Source organism: Sorghum bicolor, chromosome 7 (assembly GCF_000003195.3).
Source record: "Sorghum bicolor cultivar BTx623 chromosome 7, Sorghum_bicolor_NCBIv3, whole genome shotgun sequence".
Lineage (NCBI taxonomy): Eukaryota > Viridiplantae > Streptophyta > Magnoliopsida > Poales > Poaceae > Sorghum > Sorghum bicolor.
In genome coordinates, this window is record NC_012876.2 from 60,359,717 (window position 1) to 60,381,677 (window position 21,961).

A 21,961-nucleotide genomic window follows, 5' to 3' on the forward strand; every position below is an offset into this window, starting at 1 on the left:
CATCAATGAGACAAACTTAATAATATTCCACATCGTACTCAAATAACAAGCCAACTTGTGCATTGTTGTGATAGAAGATCATGGAAATAATCTAGTTTAAGTTGAAGACAACAATGCAAATAGTGTTGATGAAAATGGCTTCCATATTATGAGATATCATGGCATCATGTGAAAGCATGCATAATTGGAAAATGGAAAATAAGACATGAGTTGATAAGTATTGAATAGTCTCACTTGGAGAGTTTGCTTGTGATATCAATGATGGTGAAGATGAGCTTCATGAAAAGGCTTTCAACACAGGCTTATTGTTGGTTCAAATCATCATATGCCTTGGGATGGCTTAGAGTGGGTGAAGATAGCAAGAAAAATGCTTTGAGGGATTAAGCAAGGATGACTGATACACAAGGGCTTGGATGCCAATGGACCACAAATTAGGTGAAGAAGAGAAGGCTTATATTGAGTCTTGGTACTAATCAAGTTATGTAAAGTCATACTTTGTAGAGAATAAATCATAATTGGATTATATGGAAGAATGACTAAGTAGAGCACTAACTCGAGTTCAGATTTGTCGAAATGGTTTTAAGTCACAAACTTATGGTGGATTTGCCCAAAAAGATCAAGAGAAAGCTGGTTGCAACCCTTGAAGACATATTGTGAAAGAAATGACATATGAAGAATCATGCAAGATAAAGAGGATGAAATAGATTTTATTTTTGATCTTGAGTATAGATATGTTGTGTATTTTCTTTCTAATAACAATAAAGTATGAATGTCCTCGTGTCCATAACCTATGTCTCCTCATCTCGGATATACTAAGAGCATCTCCAAGAGACTAGGTAAAATTATATTCTAAACTACAAGATTTAGCCATTGTGTAAAATAAAAAACTCACTCAAAGCATAGAGTTCCACACACAACCTTTGTATAGGATAGCTAGTGAGGACGACATGCTATACTATATATGACAAACGAAAGTTTAGGAATAGCAAACTTGCTATTTTAGCAAACCAGATAGCACACCTGTTGGACTTTAATTTTTACTTTGAGAATGTAAAAATGGCCTAGATAACATGAAACATATCTTTAAGTTGCTCTAATTTATACGAATATATGCAGGCTCCATTCGACAACTACATCCAAGATTCACTTGTGCATCTTGGACTTGTTCAAATTGATGCCTATAAACTGGATCCAGTAAAATAAAAATTCTGAAAAGACAATTGGGCGGGTAGACAATTTGTAACGATGTACGCATAGAACCTGAAAGAATCAAAGAATACCATCGAGCGTGCTCTTTGCAGAACATAAAATAAAAGGACCTCAATCTTTCGACACCTCTCATAGTCGTCAGTCTTTGCAGCAGGAACTACAATGTCCAAAAGGCAAAAATGCAAAGCACTAACAGGTAACAAGACCTGTTTCACCATTTCTAATGCTTAAAAGACCAACCACCATTTATAATGCTAAAAAGAATCACTACAGACTGAAAACACCAAATGGGTGTTTGGTCTAGTGGTATGATTCTCGCTTCGGGTGCGAGAGGTCGCGAGTTCGATTCTCGCAACACCCCAATTTGCTTTTTTTTTCATTCTTTTATGACCACTCTAGCGCCAACACCCCATATTTTGATAATTTTGCCTTTTCATTTTAATTATTTTTCATTCTTTTATGACCACTCTAGCGCCAACACCCCATATTTTGATAATTTTGCCTTTCATTTTAATTATGACCACTCTAGCGTAGCACATGTATTTTGATAATTTTGCCTTTTCATTTTAATTATTTTTCATTCTTTTATGACCACTCTAGCGCCAACACCCCATATTTTGATAATTTTGCCTTTTCATTTTAATTATGACCACTCTAGCGTAGCACATGAACTTTTTCGCATATATTTTTATTTAAATCACCATTTTATCCTCCATTTTTTGATAATTTTATTTTTTTTTATTTTGATAATGTTGCTTTTTTCTTGTCTTCTGGAGATATGAAAGGAGAGGAACACGCGGACGAAATGAGAGTTCCACTCCGATGGTCGTGGCATAGCGTATCCATGATGAAGGTGCCAGCGGATCAACACGAGTTTTTCTACACTAGCCTCCTTCTGGACGCCCGTTGGTGGTGTTGGCTTGGTCGCACAATCGACCGCCGTATAGTGGTTTTTTTTCCTCGTTTTGGGTTGTTAGCCTCGCTAATGTTTTGCTTGCTACTCGCAAGTCGCAAACAATCTAGTAGTGGATTGTAAAAGTAAACTCCTTTCGTCTTAATGAAATACGGGCTTAATTCCTGTTCATGAAAAAAGATATGCTTTTTCATTTTTATGACCACTCTAGCGCGGCTCATGAACTTTTTCACATATATTTTTATTTAAATCACTATTTTATCCTCCATTTTTAATATTTTTGTTCTTACATTTTTAGCAACACTTAGCGTAGCACACGATCTTCTTCTCATACATTTTTATTTACTTCACTATTTTAATCATGTAATTAACTCCAAAAATTACAAGTCTTTTCTTTCGTTTTTCATGTAATAACCTTCAGAAAAATACGAGTTCTTTTTATTTTTGTCCTATTTTATCACTCATATATTTTTATTTAAATCACTATTTTATTCTTGTAGTGACTCCAAACAATATGATTTTTTTTAATTTTTTTATCACCACTCTGGCGTAACATGTGATCTTCTCGTCATATATTATTTTATTTAAGTCACCTTTTAATTCTATTTTAGTTATATATTAGATTTAAAAAATATGAATATCCGTTACAAATCAAAGACTTAGATCTAGATATACAGATTCTGTCATAAGAAACCTAACCATGTTAGTATGCTCACTTTGTGACGCACTTACTGCTTTATAATATTTTTGTTTTTATATTTTTTATCACCACTTTAGCGTAGCACATGATATTCTTCTTATACATTTTTGTTTAAATCACCTTCTTAATCCTTGTAATAAATTTAAAAAAATATGAGTGCCTATATAAACTGAGGGTTTGAATTCATATAAACATGTTCCACAATACAAAATCTAACCAGCTATGCTACACTCAGTTTATATCACACTTACATTTTTTATTTATCATCACTCCAACCTAGCCTAGCCTAGCACATGATTAGAGCAACTCCAGCCCAGCATGCAAATTGGGTTCCTATTTTTTTCATTTGCATGCTGGGCTGCATACAATATGGGCCGGAAATTGAGTCCAACTCCAGCCCGCGCCCCGCCCGCACGTCGCGCCGCCGCCCACGCCTCGCCCGCGCGTCGCGCCGCCGCCCGTGCCCCGCCCGCGGCCGCCCCCGCGGCCGCGGCCGGTCCAAAAACTTCGTCTGCTTCCTGCTAGCTCCAGAGGCCGTGCGGACGTGTGTTCTCGTTCGGCGCTGGCGCCAGCTATGGAGATGAACGGGCACTCGTGAAAGAGCACCGCGAGTTTTTGGCATTCTGCTAAAGAATATGGTGAGACAAATCCTGTTTGTTATCTTTTTTTTTTGTTATCCATTTCATTGATCCAATAGAATCAAGATGATCCTTTGGCACGTCATTAGCCTTTTTTCGGTTCCAAATCTGAATTGGCAGTTGTGAGCTGAAGTTTGACGGTGGCTCCTGAAACCTGCAGCTGATGAAATAGTTTGCAGGTTTCTTGACATGCTCAGCGGCCTTGTGGACAGCCCGCTGCTTGCACACACGCACTGTGCTGGTATACCAATACAGCCGGGGGGCCGGGGGGGGGGGGGGGGTGTACTTTGTGCTAAAGCGTCAACATGTTGTGCTAAATTATCAGTTGTGTTGGAGGGTCAGTTCAATCGATCTTGTACTAATTCACTTGAAACTCTCAACGATAAAATTTGGTAGCGCAGCTGTGGCATGCCAACCGATCAGGGAATGCTAGCAGCTAGCATTGGCAATGGTGGTAGGAAAGAAAAACATTTTACTAAATACTGTCTTCTGACAGTAACTTTTCAGTTTTCACGATACAAATGCTAGTACCCAATGGTACAGCAATGCAGCTGCAGGCAATTTTGGCCAAAGCGAAGCGATTGGTCTCCACTCTCTCCAGTAGCAAAACTTGAGCAGAGCCTTTTTGTCTTGGCTCTGGCAAAAGCCCAACTCAACTCGTAAAGAAATCCTGAACCATGGAGTTCTTACCATCAGTATGCTATATTTTATTGTGCTAAATCATTGTGCTGAGCTGAACAACCATGTCGTTGATTCTTTCGTTTAACTGTCATGTTGCTGAAATAATGCTTGTTGCCTTTTTCCTTTTTTGTTGCTATGGCAGATGTCTAGGTCTGGAAAAAGACTCTGTCGATGGTGGGACGAGGAGGATGAATCTGATGATGATGACCTCTTCATCATTGCTGGTCTTCTTGAGGGCTTCAGGAGGAACAAGCGCAAGAAAAAGTTTTGTGGATCTTTGCCGGGCCGCCGCAAAGTGCCACGGGACATTTCGGGAGGTCACGACCGCATCTACCAGGACTACTTTGCGGATCAGTGTGTATACAGTGAGAGACATTTCAGAAGGAGGTTTCGGATGTCTAGGTCGATCTTTCTGCGAATAGTGGATGTGGTGGAGTCCCATGATGACTATTTCCGTCAAAAGCCCGATGTCGTTGGAACTCTTGGCGCCTCTCGCATACAGAAGGTTGTTGCTGCAGTTCGGATGCTTGCCTACGGTGTTTCGGCTGACTTTTTGGATGAGTATGTGAGGATGGGAGAGAGCACCATCATTGAGTGTCTGAAGCATTTTGTGAAGGCTGTCGTCGAGGTCTTTGGTGAAGAATACTTGAGGGCACCGAATGCCCAGGACACAACCAGGTTGTTGGCAACGAATAGTGCAAGAGGGTTCCCAGGTATGCTTGGTTCCGTTGATTGCATGCATTGGAAATGGGACAAGTGCCCGGTAGGTTGGAGAGGAGCATACGAAGGTAAAGAAGATGGGCCAACCATGATTCTTGAGGCCGTTGCATCACAAGATCTATGGATCTGGCATGCATTCTTTGGTCTTCCAGGTTCTTTAAATGATATCAACGTTTTGCGCCGCTCTCCACTCTTCCAAAGTCTGACATCTGGGACGGCGCCCCAAGTGGAATACATGGTCAATGGAAACAAGTACACGATGGGGTACTATCTTGCCGATGGGATATACCTACGATTGCAGGCGGGGCGGGCTCTTAACGAGACCCGCATGTTCGCCCCGCAAAGTTTTCCTTTGTGGCTGTAGTGGTTCAGCTGCAGTTTTTTTGTGGCCTAACGCTTTTGAACCCGCCAAGCTTGTTGGTAAAAGACAAAGTTTGCAAAAACCCGCAAGACCCACAACAGTAGAGGGTGGTTGTTGCGATCTGTGTCGCACGAGCCTGTGTCACTCTTTTACGAACGGTCCACGTCCGCACTGTTGCCACTCGTCGGCTGAGAGCTGAGGCCGTAGGTAGGCCTCGTGGGCCTGTTGTGCTGCCGCGTTGGTTTGCGTCGGTCCGATCATGGCGGCTACACATGACTGAGCAAAGTGCCCATGACCACGAAACAAAGCTATTTACCTGGATGTTCACTGAACAATGTTCTTCACTCTCCGATGAATGCTTTTTTTCCCTGCGTACTTTTTACCAGGACAACAGCTCCACGTTTGTTTGTTTCGGTTCAGGACAGCTCCATGTTTGTTTGTGAGTCTTCAAAACGTCTTGCCGGTTGTCTCTTCAATATTGTTCTTTACTGTTTGGCCTCCATATATGTTTTATTTTTTTTCTTTAATAGATCTTGCGGATCTTGCGGGTTTTACATACAAACTTGTTGTGTTCGCGGAACACTTGTCCGCAAGATCCGTAGCTTTGTGGCAAGCCACAAGCCCGCTAATAAACTTTGCAGCAAGCAATGCGGGTTAGCGGCCGGCTGCGAACGAGCCCGCCTGCAATGTGAGATATACCCAGCCTGGGCAACGTTTGTCAAAGCTTTTCAAAGACCACAGGGCAACAAGAAAATCCACTTCACAATGGCTCAAGAAGCAGCAAGGAAAGATGTCGAAAGAGCGTTTGGGGCACTCCAAGCTCGCTTTGCTATAGTGCGGGGTCCTGCAAGAATGTGGCACAAGGAAGATCTATGGTACATAATGCAAGCCTGTGTAGTCTTGCACAACATGATAATTGACGATGAGCGAGATGAGCAAGATGACTTCAACTACCATCAGGAGGGTATCCCTGTGTTGCAACCTGTGGACTACCAACGTCGTTATCCTCTTGTGCTAGAGGACTTCCTGAAGATACATGACGAGATTGAGGATAGGTCTTTACATGAGCGACTTCGTGATGATCTTGTAGAGCACTTGTGGGCAATTCATAGTTCTAGGTAGTTAGTGATTTACTATGCATGTAATCCCTAGTTCAGATGTGTAGGTTTGCAGGAAAGACTAAATTATGTAATATTAATTTAACTATGCCAGCTTCTGTAGTGTATCAGGAAACTTCTCTCTTCTTATATGCAAGCAGAAATTCCCTTTTATCAGCTCTTATGGTAGTAATAGTCTAATAGATTATGGTTGGTCTCTAATGCAAAATGTATCATCTGTAGAAGTGGCTTATTTGGCATCAATCTTCTTTTCCAGCAACAGTGCCAGAGAATAAAATGGCTAAAAGGATTGTCCTGATTTGGAAGTATATCCAGAAGCATATCCAAACACTGCTTGACTGTCTCGGCCCTATATATTTGCAATGGCAACATACAGTTCAAAGATGAAATGTGCAAGGTCATGAAAATTGGACTGCTCTGTGTATCGGCCCTATATATCTGATCTTGAGAAGTTCATTCCAGGTAGCAGTTAGCTGGGTCTGAAACACAACATGGTGATTGCTAAAGCTTGTAACTGTAGTAGTCTTTTGCTCTGAATGAGAAAGTGCTGGCTGCTGTCAATTTGTCTCTGGCATTTTTTTATGTTCATGACTTTCCAGGTAGCAGCTAGCTAGGTCTGAAACACAGCATGGTGATTGCTAAAGCTTGTAACTGTAGTAGCCTTTTGCTCTGAATGAGAAAGTGTTGGCTGCTGTCAATTTGTCTCTGACATTTTTTTTATGTTCATCACTTGCTAGTCCCATCATGGGTGGGGTTCACTTTCATTTTTTGTGCCTATTTCTGACCCAATCTTTTCCACCTGGTTCTGGTAAGATACTTTGGAACATCTGAATTTCTGGACTAGAGAAGCTGCAACTGTACAAAATTTAAAGATGTCAGCACAAGTCATCAGTGCTGTTTTGCATACAACACTTCTTGGATTCTTCACAGATTTAACAATAAGAGGAACTAGAGGCTCCCTGCAATTCAAACAGTTTGTATTGAACAATTAATAAAGGAGATATGCAAACTGGCGAACATTGTTTAGAGCTTCACATGTCATAACCCAGTCCTTTGAATCCAACCTTTTAGCTAGGGTCTGTTGAAAAACAAATAGAAACAATAAAACTCAGCTCTGACTACAACCAACAAACAAAGAGGAACACTGTCATGCTAATCAGAGGCAACAGATCCCTGATCCAAATAATTCATTCCAGTCCCAGCACATCATTCTCAGTTAAACATGGAGTAATTGTAGGATGCAAGATACAGTGTTAAACAAGTCCAAGGTTTCCCTTCCCTGTTTTCAGAAAGGATGCATTCAGTTTCTGCTTACATTCAGTTTGACTAAGATAAAGTACTATGAGAAATATAGATAAATACAGAGGCAGACATAAGTTGACATAAGTGACTCCACTCTCACCAAACCTACACTGCACTCTCATCACTAGCCGTCTCGCCTACACTAGCACTCATTGCCTTCACAATCTTTCCTCTCTTTGCCTTCACGTATGCCCTTTGATCATCGTCCATTGTTGTGACATCACAAAACATAATTTTTTGCTCCTGCTCCCACTGCAGCCGCTCCTCCTCCATCTTAAGCTTGCGCTGCTCAAGCATCATATCCTTCTCCCACCTTTCTTTCTTCATCATATGTTCCTCGGTCTTCATTACCAACAAATTTTGCATCATATCCTTGTAGTCGTCATCTCCTTCATTCTTTTTCATCTTCTCTTTGGATTGCTTTCTACCCGGAGGTCGGGCTTTCTTGGCAGAAGGGATTGAAGAGGTCTCTTGGCCTTGGGCGCTTGACTCATTGTTCTCTTGTTCAATTCCTACCGAAAGGTTGAGCTCTCTGGACTTGGCCGGCTTCTTGTTGGCTTCAAGCGTTGATTCGAACTTCTGAGTGTGCGTCAACGTGAGCCAACACTGTTCGAATTGACAATTTTTGCCATTCGCTTTTCTGGCATACCTTGCGTGGGCTTCCAGCAGCTGCAACAAAGATCAAGTGCATGATTAGATATATAGGAAGGACAAGATATGGGATGAACCAAGTGCAAGATCACTTACATGCTCTTGGTATGGAATGCCGCTTGGATGACGACGCTGGACCTCCTCGTAGTAGCCTTGGAATTTCATGCACTCCTTTAGTATGATCCCAAAGCGATGCTCGAGTGAATTGGGAGTCCTATCGGACTCGAAGTCCCTATTCATATGAAAATCATTTGCGATCCTCTCCCAATAAGTTTTTCCTTGCTGCTGATTCCCTATGATAGGGTCATTGCTGATATGAATCCAAGATTTGCAAAGTTGGATATCTTCAAGATTAGTGTAGTTGTTGCCTCGCTTTGATTTGCCGCCAGTACTTGGAGTGGCATCCTCCTGCACTTCCTGCTGCCTCAATGATTCTAAATCATCATCCATTTCCTGTGTCAAAATGTTTGTGAAATATCCACTTCCTGGTGCACTTGAAGCCCTTGGTTGCTGCAAAGAAATATACATACAAAGAATTCAGTCATTTAAATTGTCAGACTGCAGTAGATATAATTGTGTAAATAAGAGCAACATGATTAATACTAAATTGGCTATTATTATAGGTTTTAATTGTATATATGCCATGACAGCAATGGTGCTTATATAACCTCCCTCTGTTCAGAACTTCTGAATTTGCTAAGAATTGGGGTAAAAGAAATTCAACACAATTCCAAAGATAGCATTCATTAATGATGCGGTTTTATATCCCTTTCAGATATTTTGAATGGATGTCAACAGTTAACAAAAACTTAATAATTAATTGGAGTATGCTGGCTTGCTCCTATCCTCAAAGCACTAATCAAATAGTCTTGAAACTTAGCAGAATCTACATGATAGATTCTTTTGAAATGACTAAAGGAAGAGTGGTGGTAGATTCTTTAGAGAATCATACAAAATGAAATTGTCATGCTGCCCTCCCTTGCTATATTGATGTCTGATTTTTCAGATCAATACTAACTAATCCAAACATAACATTCGGTGTTTGATTTCTGTCTGACTGTCACTACCTTGAAGAATATCAATAACATAACATTCAGCAATCCAAACAGAAGGCCAGTAGGCCACGCGCATACACAGACAACAGTATATAAGGAAAATACTTGTGGTGTTTCTGGAGGTATAGCGGCAAACCCTGCACTAAATTAAATTACTCCTCGAGATAAGCAAGCCATCTATTCCGTTCAACCGCCTGTAGTTAGGACGAAGAAGAGAAATCAGTGCCAGACTGCAGTATATAAGCGACATCTCAGCGCTAACTAACAAACACCTTGCCATTTTGTACAGCTATCGGGTTCAGAAATTAAACGAATTGAGCCTAACTCAACTGGTTAAGTGAGAGGTGTGGTAATGCACAGAGCCACCCAATGTGATTTTTGCTAGTAAAGTCCTCTGCCTGATTTTTGCTAGTCTGCAGAACACTATATTTCTTATTTTCTGATATGGCATTGCTTTCTTGTTGACAGAGAGATCTTTAGTGGTCTTTCTTAACCTGAGTATGTTTCTAGGTTTATTTTACAGTTATCAGCATAGCAAATTTCAAGGAACACAATGCTTTAGTTGCCACTGACTCGCTACTTGGCATTTCTGGACTCTGGTACTGGCTTAGCATTTTGGTTCCTTTTTGTGTAGGTGCAAATAATTCAACTCCAGTACCCAACACGATACTTGAAGTCAAATGCTGTCACTTTACCTTTATTTTTATGTCAGGACAGCAAAGAATAGGCTGATCATTACTTCATCTGCACATATGCCACCACAGGCTACTTCCTGACAAGACAACCATATGTAAATACTGGATCCCCTGCTATAATGATATCGGATTTTCAACCAACCTAAAGGTTTTTTTTTATCCAACTCATATTGTGTTTCTTTTCCAACATTTACATGGTTTGCTTTGGGGATCCAACAGGCCGCATTAGTCTTGGAATGGATCCCTAAGGATTAGGTACATTTTGTATGCAACAAGCAGTCAGGCATGTTTGGAAACTAGTAAAGCAAAGAAACATTTTTCACTGCACACAATGTGATTTCGAAACTAGGACAAACAAGTCATACACTAACTGCAAATTTTTTATTAGATCCCTTTTAGTAAATTGAACTGCATGGTAATATAACAATCGGATTGCATTATTCTTTGTAACCCTGTCAGTGAGCATGCATACCTACATATTTGTTGGTTTCAGGACACTCCGATACAGTCATCGTAATTGACCAAAGAATTCAGCTAATTGATCAATTAGCTCAACTCACCGAGTAATCAGGCGTCCAATGGTTGGGGCTAAAGTCATCGTCGGCGACTTGGTAGACTTCTGCTGGTGATGTGATTCTGCCGGCGTCCCAGGTGGCGGCGTGAGGCTCTGTGAAGCTCAACGCGCGAGGGCCGAGTGTACGTGGGGCGTTGGGGAGCCGACGAGGTAAGCCACCGCTCGGAAAAAGGCATCCTGCCACCACTGCGGCCGCCGCCAGGAGAAGGCATCCTGCTGTCGCTGCCGTCGCTGCCAGGGGAAGGAAGTTCTTGGCGACGAGGTAGGTTGGCATCGAGAGAAGACGATGTCGCAGCACGGGAATGCGGCGCGACGAACGGACGACGTGCGTGGTAGACACCGTCGGACGGGGAGACAGCCCGGCTCCGGAGAATCCTCCTGATGACGCGCTGTCGTCCATAGGCGACACCGGCGGCACTAGGGTTCGGTGGAGCCGGGGCGTCGGGGGAGAGGGTGGCCGCGGCCGGCGGTGGCGTGGGGGCGTCGGGGGAGAGGGAGGCCGCGTCGGGGCGCGGTGGCGTCGAGGCGTCGGGGAGAGGGAGGCCGCGTCGGGTCCTATTCTTGGGGGCCTCCAACTAGAATTTGGGAGCTCTCAAGAGCCCAAGTAGAAGGCCCACTGGAGTTCTCAAACTCCTAAAATTTAGGATGAGGGCCTGTTTAGGAGGCCCATTGGAGTTGCTCTTAGATGTCCAAATTAAACCAAGCTTGGCCCGTGTCCACAACAATTGCCGAGTTCCTGCGCCTCACGTGGTGCCAGGCCCTCTTCGCACGGTGGTAACAAGCTCGTGTCACCCTCCGGACAGAGCCGAGGCCAGGTGCCAACCGCGCCTCTTCCCCGGTGGATGAGCCGACCAAGCTCCTCATTTGCCGTGGTTGTGAACTTGATTCATTGTTTTCTCAGGGCACTCACAATACAGACTTTATCGTAGAGTCTAAAGTTATTTATTACCTTAAACAATGTGGACTTAGAGTCTAAATAAGACTTGAAGTCTTATTTTTTTCTACCTTTTTCTTCAATAAATATGCTGCCATATCAGCAAAATACTATAAATAATATGCAATTAATTGTCTTGGACTCTATGATAGAGTCTTGCATTGTGAGTGCCCTTATGCTATTGTACCTACTATGCTGAGCCCCTGTTTAGTTCCCTACCTAAAAAATTTTCATCCATCACATCGAATCTTTGGACACATAAATGTAACATTAAATATAGATAAAAAATAAACTAATTACACAGTTTGGTTGAAAATCACGAGACGAATTTTTTAAGCCTAGTTAGTCCATGATTAGCCTTAAGTGCTATAGTAACCCACATGTGCTAATGATAAATTAATTATGCTTAATGGATTTTATCTTGCAGTTTCCAGACGAGCTATGTAATTTGTTTTTTTATTAGTTTCTAAAAACCCCTCCCGATATCCTGCCGACATATTCGATATGACACCCAAAAAATTTTCATCTCCAATTTAAACAGGGCCTTAGATTGATGTCTAAGAAACCTTATAAGTTATAGAGCATCTTCAAGAGATTAGCCAAAAAGACTTGTCAAATTTATTGAATTAGCTACTCTCTAAAATAGATTTGACAACAAAATATTAGAGTACTTCAACAAACTCTATAAAACGGATGACTAGTGACTCTTCAAATTTAGTAGCTCTTCACCCCACCAACAAACTTTTTGCCGCATCACATTAAATGTTTGGACACATGCATGAAGCATTAACTATAAATTAAAAATAACTAACTACGTAGTTTGCATGTATTTTACGAGAAAAATCTTTTAAGTCTAATTACACTATGATAAAACACTAATTACTGTAGTTATAAATATACTACAATACCTAAAACTTTTCTTTTCGCGAACTAAACGAGACCGATACATATGCAATCCTTACGTTTGTTGCCTGCATTTGCTCCGGTTATAATTTTAAGTGTGATCCACCACTGAATAACAAAACATGTGAGTTGTAGCCCCTATTTCTATTCTCGACAAGTATTTTCTATAACATAATTTTTATTGGTGTTAAGCATCTCCAACAACTTGGTAAAATTTACTTGTCAAATCTTGAGTTATAGCAAGTTGCTAATTTGTTTAGCAAAAGAAAAAAGGATGTGTCTCCAATAAGTTGCTATTCTCACTTGGTAAAAATAGAGGATGGCAGATGTGATCCGCTCACTTGATAAAAGAATATGTGTCTCCAACAAATTGCGCTCGGGATAGCAACTTGGGATAGCAACTTGACAAATCTCGGCAGTAGAAACCTCTGGATAGCAACTTAGGAAATTTAGCAAGTTGGGATAAGGAGTTGTTGGAGGAGGATTTTTATGCTTTTAGCAAATTTGGTAGGATAGCATGTTGAAATACCAAGCTGTTGGAGATGCTCCAAAAGCTTTAGTAGCATCTCAGCTTCTGAGTTCGACTCTCCGTAAAAACATATCTAAACAACTTGGCAACATGGTTGATGTTTTCTACCTTAATTATAATTACAGTTCAATGTCCTAGGAAGGTCAGCTGGTCGATTTTTTTTTTGAATTTGAAGATAATTTATTGGAGATAGGATCACAGTAGGCCCTTGGGCTTCGGCCCCCACATTTCGATTTTCCAATTGAAAAAAGTTCACTTTAGGTCCCTCAACTTTCACGAAAGTCTGATTTTCGTCCCTGAACTCTAAAACCGGGTAAAATACATCCCTCAACTTTTAAATCCGTGCACATTACATCCCTGACCTGGTTTTGAAAGCGGTTTTGTCTTTTTCTTTTTATTTATTTTGGCTGAATTTTTTGAAAAATCACAGTAAATCACATAAAAAACATAAAATAGAAAACTCAATTTTGTTGGACTTCAGATGAGTACATCTATACATTGAATATATAATATAGTATATTTTAGTACAATTTTTTTTATGCAGCTTTAGATTTATGCTTTTCTATAATTAATTAGACTAATTATAGTTATAGTTTCTATGGTCCAATTGTGATGAAAATTATATAGTGGGCTAATTATTTATGATTGAGTTGCAGTAAAAATTTCATACTCATTGGATCATGTATTACTTAGTTATCGATTTATTCAAGTTTATGCTTGTTAAATCTTAATAAATCTATAACTAAGTTATACATGATCTAATGAGTATGAAATTTTTACCATAGTTTAAACATATAATAATTAGCACAACATAAAAAATTCACCACAATTGGGCCATACAACATATAGCTGTGAATTATTCGAATTAATTATTGAAAAACATAGATCTAAAGCTACAACAAAAAACTTTGTACTAAAGCATACCATATTATATGTTCACTGTGTAGATCTACTTAGTCCAACAAAATCATATTTAATATTTTATGAATTTAATATGATTTACTATAATTTTACAAATATTCAACGGAAATAAATAAAAATGAAAAAGACAAAACTGCCTTCAAAACTGCTCATAACCATGTCAAGGACGTAATATGCATGGTTTTAAAAGTTAAGGGATGTATTTTATCTGGTTTTGAAGTTCAGAGATGAAAAATAGACTTTTGCGAAAGTTGAGGGACCTCAAGTGGACTTCTTCCTTTCCAATTCACACTGCAGACTCGTGGAGAGAAGGAAGGAAACATCAAAGCGAAAAGCGAAGCGCCATTAACAGGCCTATTGGGCCGAGCCCAGTTCACACACCTGGAGCGCCGCCCATCCAACGGCCGGATAGCATAAATCCGCCGCACCGCATCTTTGCTGCTGCGGCAACCCCAAAATTTCGAATTCTCTCTCTCCCCCCACCCCGCACCCCGCTCCTCCCCTCTGGACGCAGACATTTTGAAATCTCCCCCCAGCCACCGCTGCTCTTCGCCGCCGCGTGCGCCATGTCGTCGCGGCAGGACAAGGAGAAGGCGGTGAACGTGCAGGTCCTCCTCCGCTGCAGGTACGTGGCATGGGCAGCCGCCGAGTTCTCACTCCCTCTCCGCGCGCGCGCGCGTGCGCGTCGTCGGTGTCGTCCCCCGCAAACCCCAGATCCACCGCCCTCTGATCCCCCCGCGTGGTTGCTTCCGCAGGCCCTTCAGCGACGATGAGCTCCGGAGCAACGCGCCGCAGGTCATCACCTGCAACGACTTCCAGCGGGAGGTAGCCGTCACGCAGATTATCGCCGGGAAGCAGTTCGACAAGGTCTTCACATTCGACAAGGTCTGCTGCTTCCTACCTCATTCCGGACCCGGAGATCTGAGAGTTTGAGTGGCTGGATGCGCTTCCCCCACTCCTTTGTTGGGTCGCATTTGGTTTTACTGCGATGAGGCTGTGGATAGCTCTGTTTCGGTGTGACCAATTTAAAATTTCTGAACGCTTAGCGAATCCCCGCCAGTATTCTTTTGTGTTTGTTCCCCTGATTGACTTTTAGGGACATTTGATATCTAGGGTTGCTTAATAATTAGAGCTGTTGCTTGCATCCGAACAAGTTCAATTTGCAGTGGAAGCGCCTGGCTTGTGAATTCAAACAGTCACGTTTGACTATATCAAAAAATCTGGATCACTCATGATAAACACCTGTTCTTCACGTTTTAATTATGCTAGTATAAGTCCTCTGTGCTAAAAGCTAGTGCAAGACCGTGAGGCAATCACGGGCAAGCTACTATCAAAAGCTAGTGCACGCCGCACCACAAAGCTTTACTACTTTGATTCAGGTTTGGCTGCCAGGTGCAGAGCTGTAACATGAAGTACCCTCATTCCATTCGCAGGTTTTTGGACCAACAGCAAAGCAGAAGGACTTGTATGACCAGGCCATCATTCCTATTGTAAATGAGGTCTTAGAGGGATTCAATTGCACCATTTTTGCGTATGGGCAGACAGGCACTGGGAAAACGTACACCATGGAAGGAGAGTGCAGGAGAGCCAAGGCAAGTCTATGCTGTTTTTTATGACTGTATTATGCTTCTTGGTTGTCTCAATTGCTGATTACTGCTAGTGCTCGAATGCTTGCAGAGTGGACCAAAGGGCCAATTACCTGCAGACGCTGGAGTTATACCTCGGGCAGTGAAGCAGATCTTTGATACCCTGGAGAGGCAGAACACTGAGTACAGTGTTAAGGTCACATTCCTTGAGCTGTACAATGAGGAAATTACAGATCTTCTTGCACCTGAAGAGATATCTAAGGCTACATTTGAGGATAAACAGAAGAAAACCTTACCTCTTATGGAGGATGGGAAGGGTGGAGTTCTTGTTCGAGGTCTTGAGGAAGAAATTGTCACGAATGCAAGTGAAATATTCTCTCTATTAGAAAGGGGGTCTGCAAAGCGCCGCACTGCAGAGACATTACTTAACAAGCAATCCAGGTCAATCTCACTCTGTCTTGTTCTGAACTATAATGCTACAACAAACTTTAAGTGCTCATTACCACTTTTAACATTTTATAGTCGATCGCACTCCCTATTCTCAATCACTATTCACATAAAAGAGGCAACCCCTGAAGGAGAAGAGCTGATAAAATGCGGGAAGTTAAATCTAGTTGACTTGGCTGGGTCAGAGAACATCTCTCGTTCTGGGGCTAAGGAGGTATTGTATCATGTAACAAGCTTGAATGCTGCTTTTAAATACTCTCATCTTTTGGCATCAATTGTATTGTATTCTAAAGTAAGGCACTTCCTCTTGACTATAGGGCCGTGCAAGGGAGGCTGGTGAAATTAATAAAAGCTTGCTTACTCTAGGCCGTGTGATTACGGCATTGGTAGAACACCTTGGACATGTTCCTTACAGGTAAGCAGCAGTTGATCATGTTGGTGCAGATACACTAATTGCTGTTTGTTTCCTTGCTGAAAATTCTCCTATCTTTCAGGGACAGCAAACTCACAAGATTGCTGCGTGATTCATTAGGAGGAAGAACAAAGACTTGCATTATCGCTACTGTTTCACCCTCCGTGCATTGCCTTGAAGAAACCTTGAGTACTTTGGATTATGCACACCGGGCAAAGAGCATTAAGAACAGACCTGAGGTGATATGGCTTCACTTTCTCAGTTTACAACCTTTGTACTCATTATTTCTGTGTAAGTCTAATGGAATTCTTGTTATCCTTATTCTTCAAGCCATGACCGAAAAGGCAAATGGCAAAACAAACTTGGAGACATATCAGCTGTAATGTTTGTGATTGGATACTTGATACAGATGGAAATGTTCCTACTAGATGGCATGCACTCTCCAAATTATAAGATGTTTTGACTTTTCTAGATACATTGCATTTATTATGTATCTACTACTATCTAGACATAGTGCATATCTAAGTTCATAGCAAAAGCTATATATCTAGAAAAGACAACATTATATAATTTGGAATGGAAGGGAGTATATAGCAATATGAATAAACATATTTTCATTTGCACTCTTTATTCACTTATGCAGCCACCTGCCTAACCCTTTTTTTTTTTACTTTGTAGTAGAGTAGCAGTTATGGCTTTGCCTATGCTGTTTTATGGGATGCAAGCATTTAGATGGCCCTCTTGGTGAAAACTGTGCTATGATTTGTTATTGCATTATCGCCATCTCATTTGATCCAGCATTACACACCAATTTAGTTCTTGATGTGTTTGTGGTGTTTGAGATATTCAATTATAAGAGACGCTGAAGTAGTCTGGATAAGTCTTTGCCATTGTTATTCTAGAACGATCTATAACCACAAAACTCACTTTTGGGCATGCTCTTGCTATTTTATTCATGTTTGACACCTGATATTAGTTTTTTTTGGTATCTTTATTTATTGCAGGTAAACCAGAAAATGATGAAATCAACATTAATTAAAGATCTTTATGGTGAAATTGACCGACTTAAGGCAGGTCAGTAGTGAATGCACATAATGAATTCATCTCAACAGAATGGTGACACTAGTTCCCCCTCACAAAACTTGATTGCTCTCCAGAGGTCTATGCTGCTCGAGAAAAAGTTGGAGTGTACATTCCCAAAGACAGATATCAGCAGGAGGAAAATGAGCGAAAGGTAGAGTTTAGCATGACATGTTTTAAAGTTAGTCAATCTGAAGGGGAATCATTTTCTTTCCAATCCTGAAATAACTTGTTTTCTTTTACCTTTCCCTATGAAGGCAATGGCTGATCAGATAGAACAAATGAATGCTTCTTTGGAAGCAAACCAGAAGCTAATTAGTGATCTGCAACAAAAGTATGATTCTGAGCTTCAACATTCTGCTGATTTGAGCAAAAAGCTTGAAGTCACAGAGGTAAGTTGCATGTTTCTTAATCCGGTTACTTTATGGTTATCTAAACCATAAGTCTTATAGCTGTTTACTGTGATAGAAACATCTGGACCACACAAGCAACCTACTCTCTACGACAAAAGAAGATCTGAAGCAGGCACAGTACGATCTAAAGGAGAAAGATTATATAATTTCAGAACAGAAAAAAGCAGGTACCATTTAATCACATTGTCCATTCCAGGAAACAATTTATTTTACTATTTTTAATAGTGACTTAACTAATTCTATTACAGAAAATGCTTTAACACACCAAGCTTGTGTGCTGAGATCAGATCTGGAAAAATATACTCGTGATAATACTTCACTGTATTCAAAAATTGGTAAGTGTCTTGGAGCATTTCTGTTACTTTCTTTATTACGATTGTCATTTGTGTTAACATATTGTTGACCATGATGAGATAGCTAGGGGAGACAAGCTAAGTGCAACAAATAGATCAGTCGTGAATACATTCCAAACTGACCTTGCTTCGAAGTTGGATATTCTTTCGAATACACTCAATGCATCCATAGATCAACAAAATAGGCACCTAAAGTCTGTGGAGGATTTATGCCAATCTTGTGTTGAGTCCCATGACAAGGTAACTATTACCGAACCATTAATTGGCATACCTAATTCTGGACTGAATTACCTCACTCAGTGACTTCATATTGTATGCTCACTATTTTTGTTTGAACATTTGAAGGCTACTTCTGAGCTGAAAAAGAAGATTTTGGCTTCAAAATCATTGTACATGTCGCATATGGAAGCTTTCCAAAATGTTGTCCTCCTACATAAAGCAAGTGCAAATGCCACACTAGAAGATATATCATCACTGTCTGCTGCAAGCTGCTGTAGTCTTGACCAGGTAAGTAACTTGGCTGCTTGTGTAGCTTAATAAAAATCTACTTCTGTCAAGTTCTTGATCCTAACTGTTGTTCTATTTATGTTCATGGAAATACCTTTTCTCACAGCTACTATCATGTGTTGAGGGAGAGGCACAGAATATATTTAATGACATTCATAAATTGTTAACCACCCACCGAAGCGAGATGACACACTTCACTCAAGAATTAAGGGAGGTCAGTCACAATCTCTGATGATTTCTCTCTTCATCTAGATTTTTAACATGCCATCTCTTAATTGGAGTTAATTCATGGTCTTGTAGAGTTTCCGAATAAGCTTGGACAGGTCAAAAGAAATGTCCACTTATATTATTGGGCTATTTGACAAGTATGTTGAGGAAACATCCAAGTTACAGAGCCACTCAAATAATACTCATGAAGCTCAAATGAAAAGCATTGAAGATTTTCAGATGGCTTATGAGGTGAGCCCCTTAGCCCTCTTTTTGTTTGCTGCAAAGTTTGGTAGGTGTGTATCTAATACCATCTTCTTGTGCAGGAGCAATCAAAATCAGAGGAGCAGAAGCTTCTAGCGGACATCAGCAGTTTAGTGTCTAAACATATTACTCGACAAAGAGAGTTGGTGCGTGCATGCCCATGACATTATTCTTGCATCCGTTTATTTCATGTCTGTAGCAAAAGCTTGGGGCCTACCATATAGGGCCACAAGTACACGATCCTGACATGCATTTTCTATCAGGTGGGTGTTAGATTGAGTTCTCTGGGTGATTCTGCTCGTGGAAACAAGGCATTTTTGGATGAACACACATCGGCCATGGAGTTTGTCACAAAAGATGCTAAGAGGAAGTGGGAAACATTTGCAGAGCAGGCTGAGAATGACTGCAAAGCTGGCTCCAGCTTCTCTGCAGCTAAGCATTGTCGCATGGAAACCATGCTGCAAGAGTGGTATGTCAACGGTTGCATATGATTATTTTTTGTTCGTCCACTTATCCGTTGAACTTGGATTTCATGAGTAATCATTTGTGCTTGACTTATCCAGCGCATGCACTGTTGACTCCGCTGTTCAGCAATGGAAGACGTCACATGCTGCTGTTAACGATCTCAGCAGAAAACAAGTTGCTGAAGTTGAAGCACTCCTCAGGCAAGTTGATTAGTTCTATTGCATCTCAATAAATTCATTTGGCACTCTCTTAGAGGGTCTACTTTGGTGACAATTTGCATGCCCGTGCATAATTTTAGTGAAAACTTCTTATAATTTGAGTGACAGCAAATAAGCAGCCAAGGGGCAGTTGCAGTGCCTGAGCATTCGAGTCAGCACCTTTGTTTCCAAAACTATGTATTGGCCGTTAATGTAGCTTGGTTGTATTTTTCAGGACTGCGATTGAGAACAATGAGCAACATGAAGTGGAGATTGCATCTTCTCGAGCTGTGGCTGAAGAAGACGCCTCCAATAACAGCAATGACATAGCCCAGGGCATCGAAAGTACTTTCTTGGCACTCAATTTGTTCATCTTAGCCAGCGCTTATAGAGTTCCCTTCCTGATTTGGGCATCTTGATACATTAATTTGCTTCAGATCTGTTGGAAGAGGCACGAAATTCGAGTTCAAGAGTGGTCTCAACGGTGGAGGCTCACTTCGCGGAGCTACAGAAGCTGCAAGAGAGCCACTCCAGCCAGGCTGCCGGTATCAACATGCACGCCGACAAGGCTTTCCAAACCAGTTACAAGGTGAGACTGAAAATCTGCTGAAAGCCTGAAACTAAAGTGCTTGCCTGAGTTGACAATGAATGAACAATTGAAACTAAACTCTGCAAATGTTTTTCTTTCAGGACTACGAACCGAGTGGTGAAACTCCGGTGAGGTCTGAGCCGAATGTGCCAAGCAAAGGCTCGATTGAGTCGCTGCGAGCCATGCCCATGGAGACCTTGATGAATGAGTTCCGTGAGAACCATCCTTATGAATCTGAATCGGGCAAAGAGTCCAAGTTAACTCAGATTCCTCGCTTGCCGCTTGCGACAATCAACTGAGACATTTACATCCCCGTGTGCAGTGTAATTTATTAGTAGGGCATCAATTCGCCGGCTTTTTTTGTCCGTGTTGTGCACTTGTGCTAGGTTAACTGTGGTGGGGGGTGAGCTGCCTTGGCTCTCCCCCAGTGCATTTCCCTTTTGTTCCCAATCAATCGTTTGTAACATTTTGTGTTGTGCGATACTGATTGTAGAGCATCAGAAATTTGTGAAATTTAGCTTGAATTGCATTGGAATCTGAATGTTGCGTTGCATTGTGCAGACAAATGATAAGGTTTTGACTTTTGAGCATTGCACAAATTACAAAATAAGCGATAGGGTTTTTGACAAGACTAGAGATGAGTTTTGGGCACCATCATCCATCTACACTAGTTGGTAAAAATTCAGGCGAGATAGAGCTGCATCTCGGAGCGGTTCTCCTGCTCGACCACTTCCAGGAAGACGGGGTCGACGGTGATGTGGCTGTCGATGCGGACGGAGAAGGGGCGTGACCAGAGCAGCACCGCGGCCTCGCCGGCGATCTCGACGGCGGCGTCGAGCTCCATGTGGCGGCGGGCGACGTCGGAGAGGATGGCGCGGGCGCGGTGCGCGAGCTCGACGCCGTCGAGGCGCGCCGGGAGGTGGAGCAGGCGGCACGAGGTGGCGGGCTGCTCGCCGGCGTCGAGGCGGGCGGTGCCGAGGTGCGCGCCGCCGTAGAGGATGGAGACGGTGGAGGCCCCGTAGCGGACCGGCACGACGTTGGGGTTGGTGGCGTGCACGGTGAGGGTGAGGCCGATGTCCAGCGCCGCCGGCGCGCGGAAGTGGAAGGCGGACAGGCTGATGGAGATGAGCTCGAACCGAGGGTCCCGCGGCCGGCACAGCACCAGCGCCGTGGCGGCGGCCGTCGTCGCCGCGCCGGCCAGCGCCGAGCCCCAGCTCCACCGCCGGCGCGACGAAGGCGGCGACGCGCTGCCCATGACGAAGGTGGCCGGTGGCTCCTTGTTGGGAAGCCTGGAGGAGGTGGAGGCCTCCTTCTGTTGTGTGTGTGTGTAGGCGGCTTTGGTGACGGCGACCTGATCCGTCCACACTTGACAGTTGACGTTGATTCGTGAACCAACAGTTTGATTTGCCTCTCTCCGAGTCCAACTTCCAAGAGATGGCCAATCACTAATGACGGTTTTTTCAAGATCCGAATTACAAGGGAACAGTCCAATCGCGTCTACTCCGTACAATCAGCATCAGTAGTTCAGTACACCACT

The 21,961-nt window shown here is 42.2% G+C and overlaps 2 protein-coding genes and 1 non-coding gene across 3 annotated transcripts; 2 read left to right on the top strand and 1 right to left on the bottom strand.

Annotated features, from left to right (window-relative positions):
* On the top strand, window positions 1,499–1,570 carry TRNAP-CGG. The gene has a single exon. It is a non-coding gene; the product is annotated as a tRNA-Pro (tRNA).
* On the top strand, window positions 14,361–20,990 carry LOC8057817 (kinesin-like protein KIN-5C). The gene is made up of 22 exons (XM_002444547.2): window positions 14,361–14,529; window positions 14,660–14,789; window positions 15,338–15,496; window positions 15,582–15,931; window positions 16,013–16,151; window positions 16,255–16,352; window positions 16,432–16,588; window positions 17,354–17,423; window positions 17,507–17,583; window positions 17,687–17,821; window positions 17,898–18,009; window positions 18,091–18,177; window positions 18,260–18,435; window positions 18,541–18,702; window positions 18,809–18,916; window positions 19,003–19,161; window positions 19,236–19,319; window positions 19,437–19,642; window positions 19,737–19,838; window positions 20,071–20,180; window positions 20,273–20,424; window positions 20,526–20,990. The coding sequence occupies exons 1-22, from the start codon at window positions 14,471–14,473 to the stop codon at window positions 20,721–20,723; spliced, it is 3,030 nt and encodes a 1,009-aa protein (XP_002444592.1). The 5' UTR covers window positions 14,361–14,470; the 3' UTR covers window positions 20,724–20,990.
* Window positions 20,929–21,818, bottom strand: LOC8057818. The gene has a single exon (XM_002445636.2). The coding sequence runs from the start codon at window positions 21,677–21,679 to the stop codon at window positions 21,107–21,109; it is 573 nt and encodes a 190-aa protein (XP_002445681.1). The 5' UTR covers window positions 21,680–21,818; the 3' UTR covers window positions 20,929–21,106.

Excerpts from the sequence above, each read along its gene's own strand:
- LOC8057817 (XM_002444547.2), top strand. The coding sequence starts at position 14,471 with ATGTCGTCGCGGCAGGACAAGGAGAAGGCGGTGAACGTGCAGGTCCTC. Across the intron at positions 18,436-18,540 it reads GTGTTGAGTCCCATGACAAG|GCTACTTCTGAGCTGAAAAA; the intron begins GTAACTATTACC and ends GAACATTTGAAG. Across the intron at positions 19,320-19,436 it reads TTACTCGACAAAGAGAGTTG|GTGGGTGTTAGATTGAGTTC; the intron begins GTGCGTGCATGC and ends ATTTTCTATCAG.
- LOC8057818 (XM_002445636.2), bottom strand. The coding sequence starts at position 21,679 with ATGGGCAGCGCGTCGCCGCCTTCGTCGCGCCGGCGGTGGAGCTGGGGC.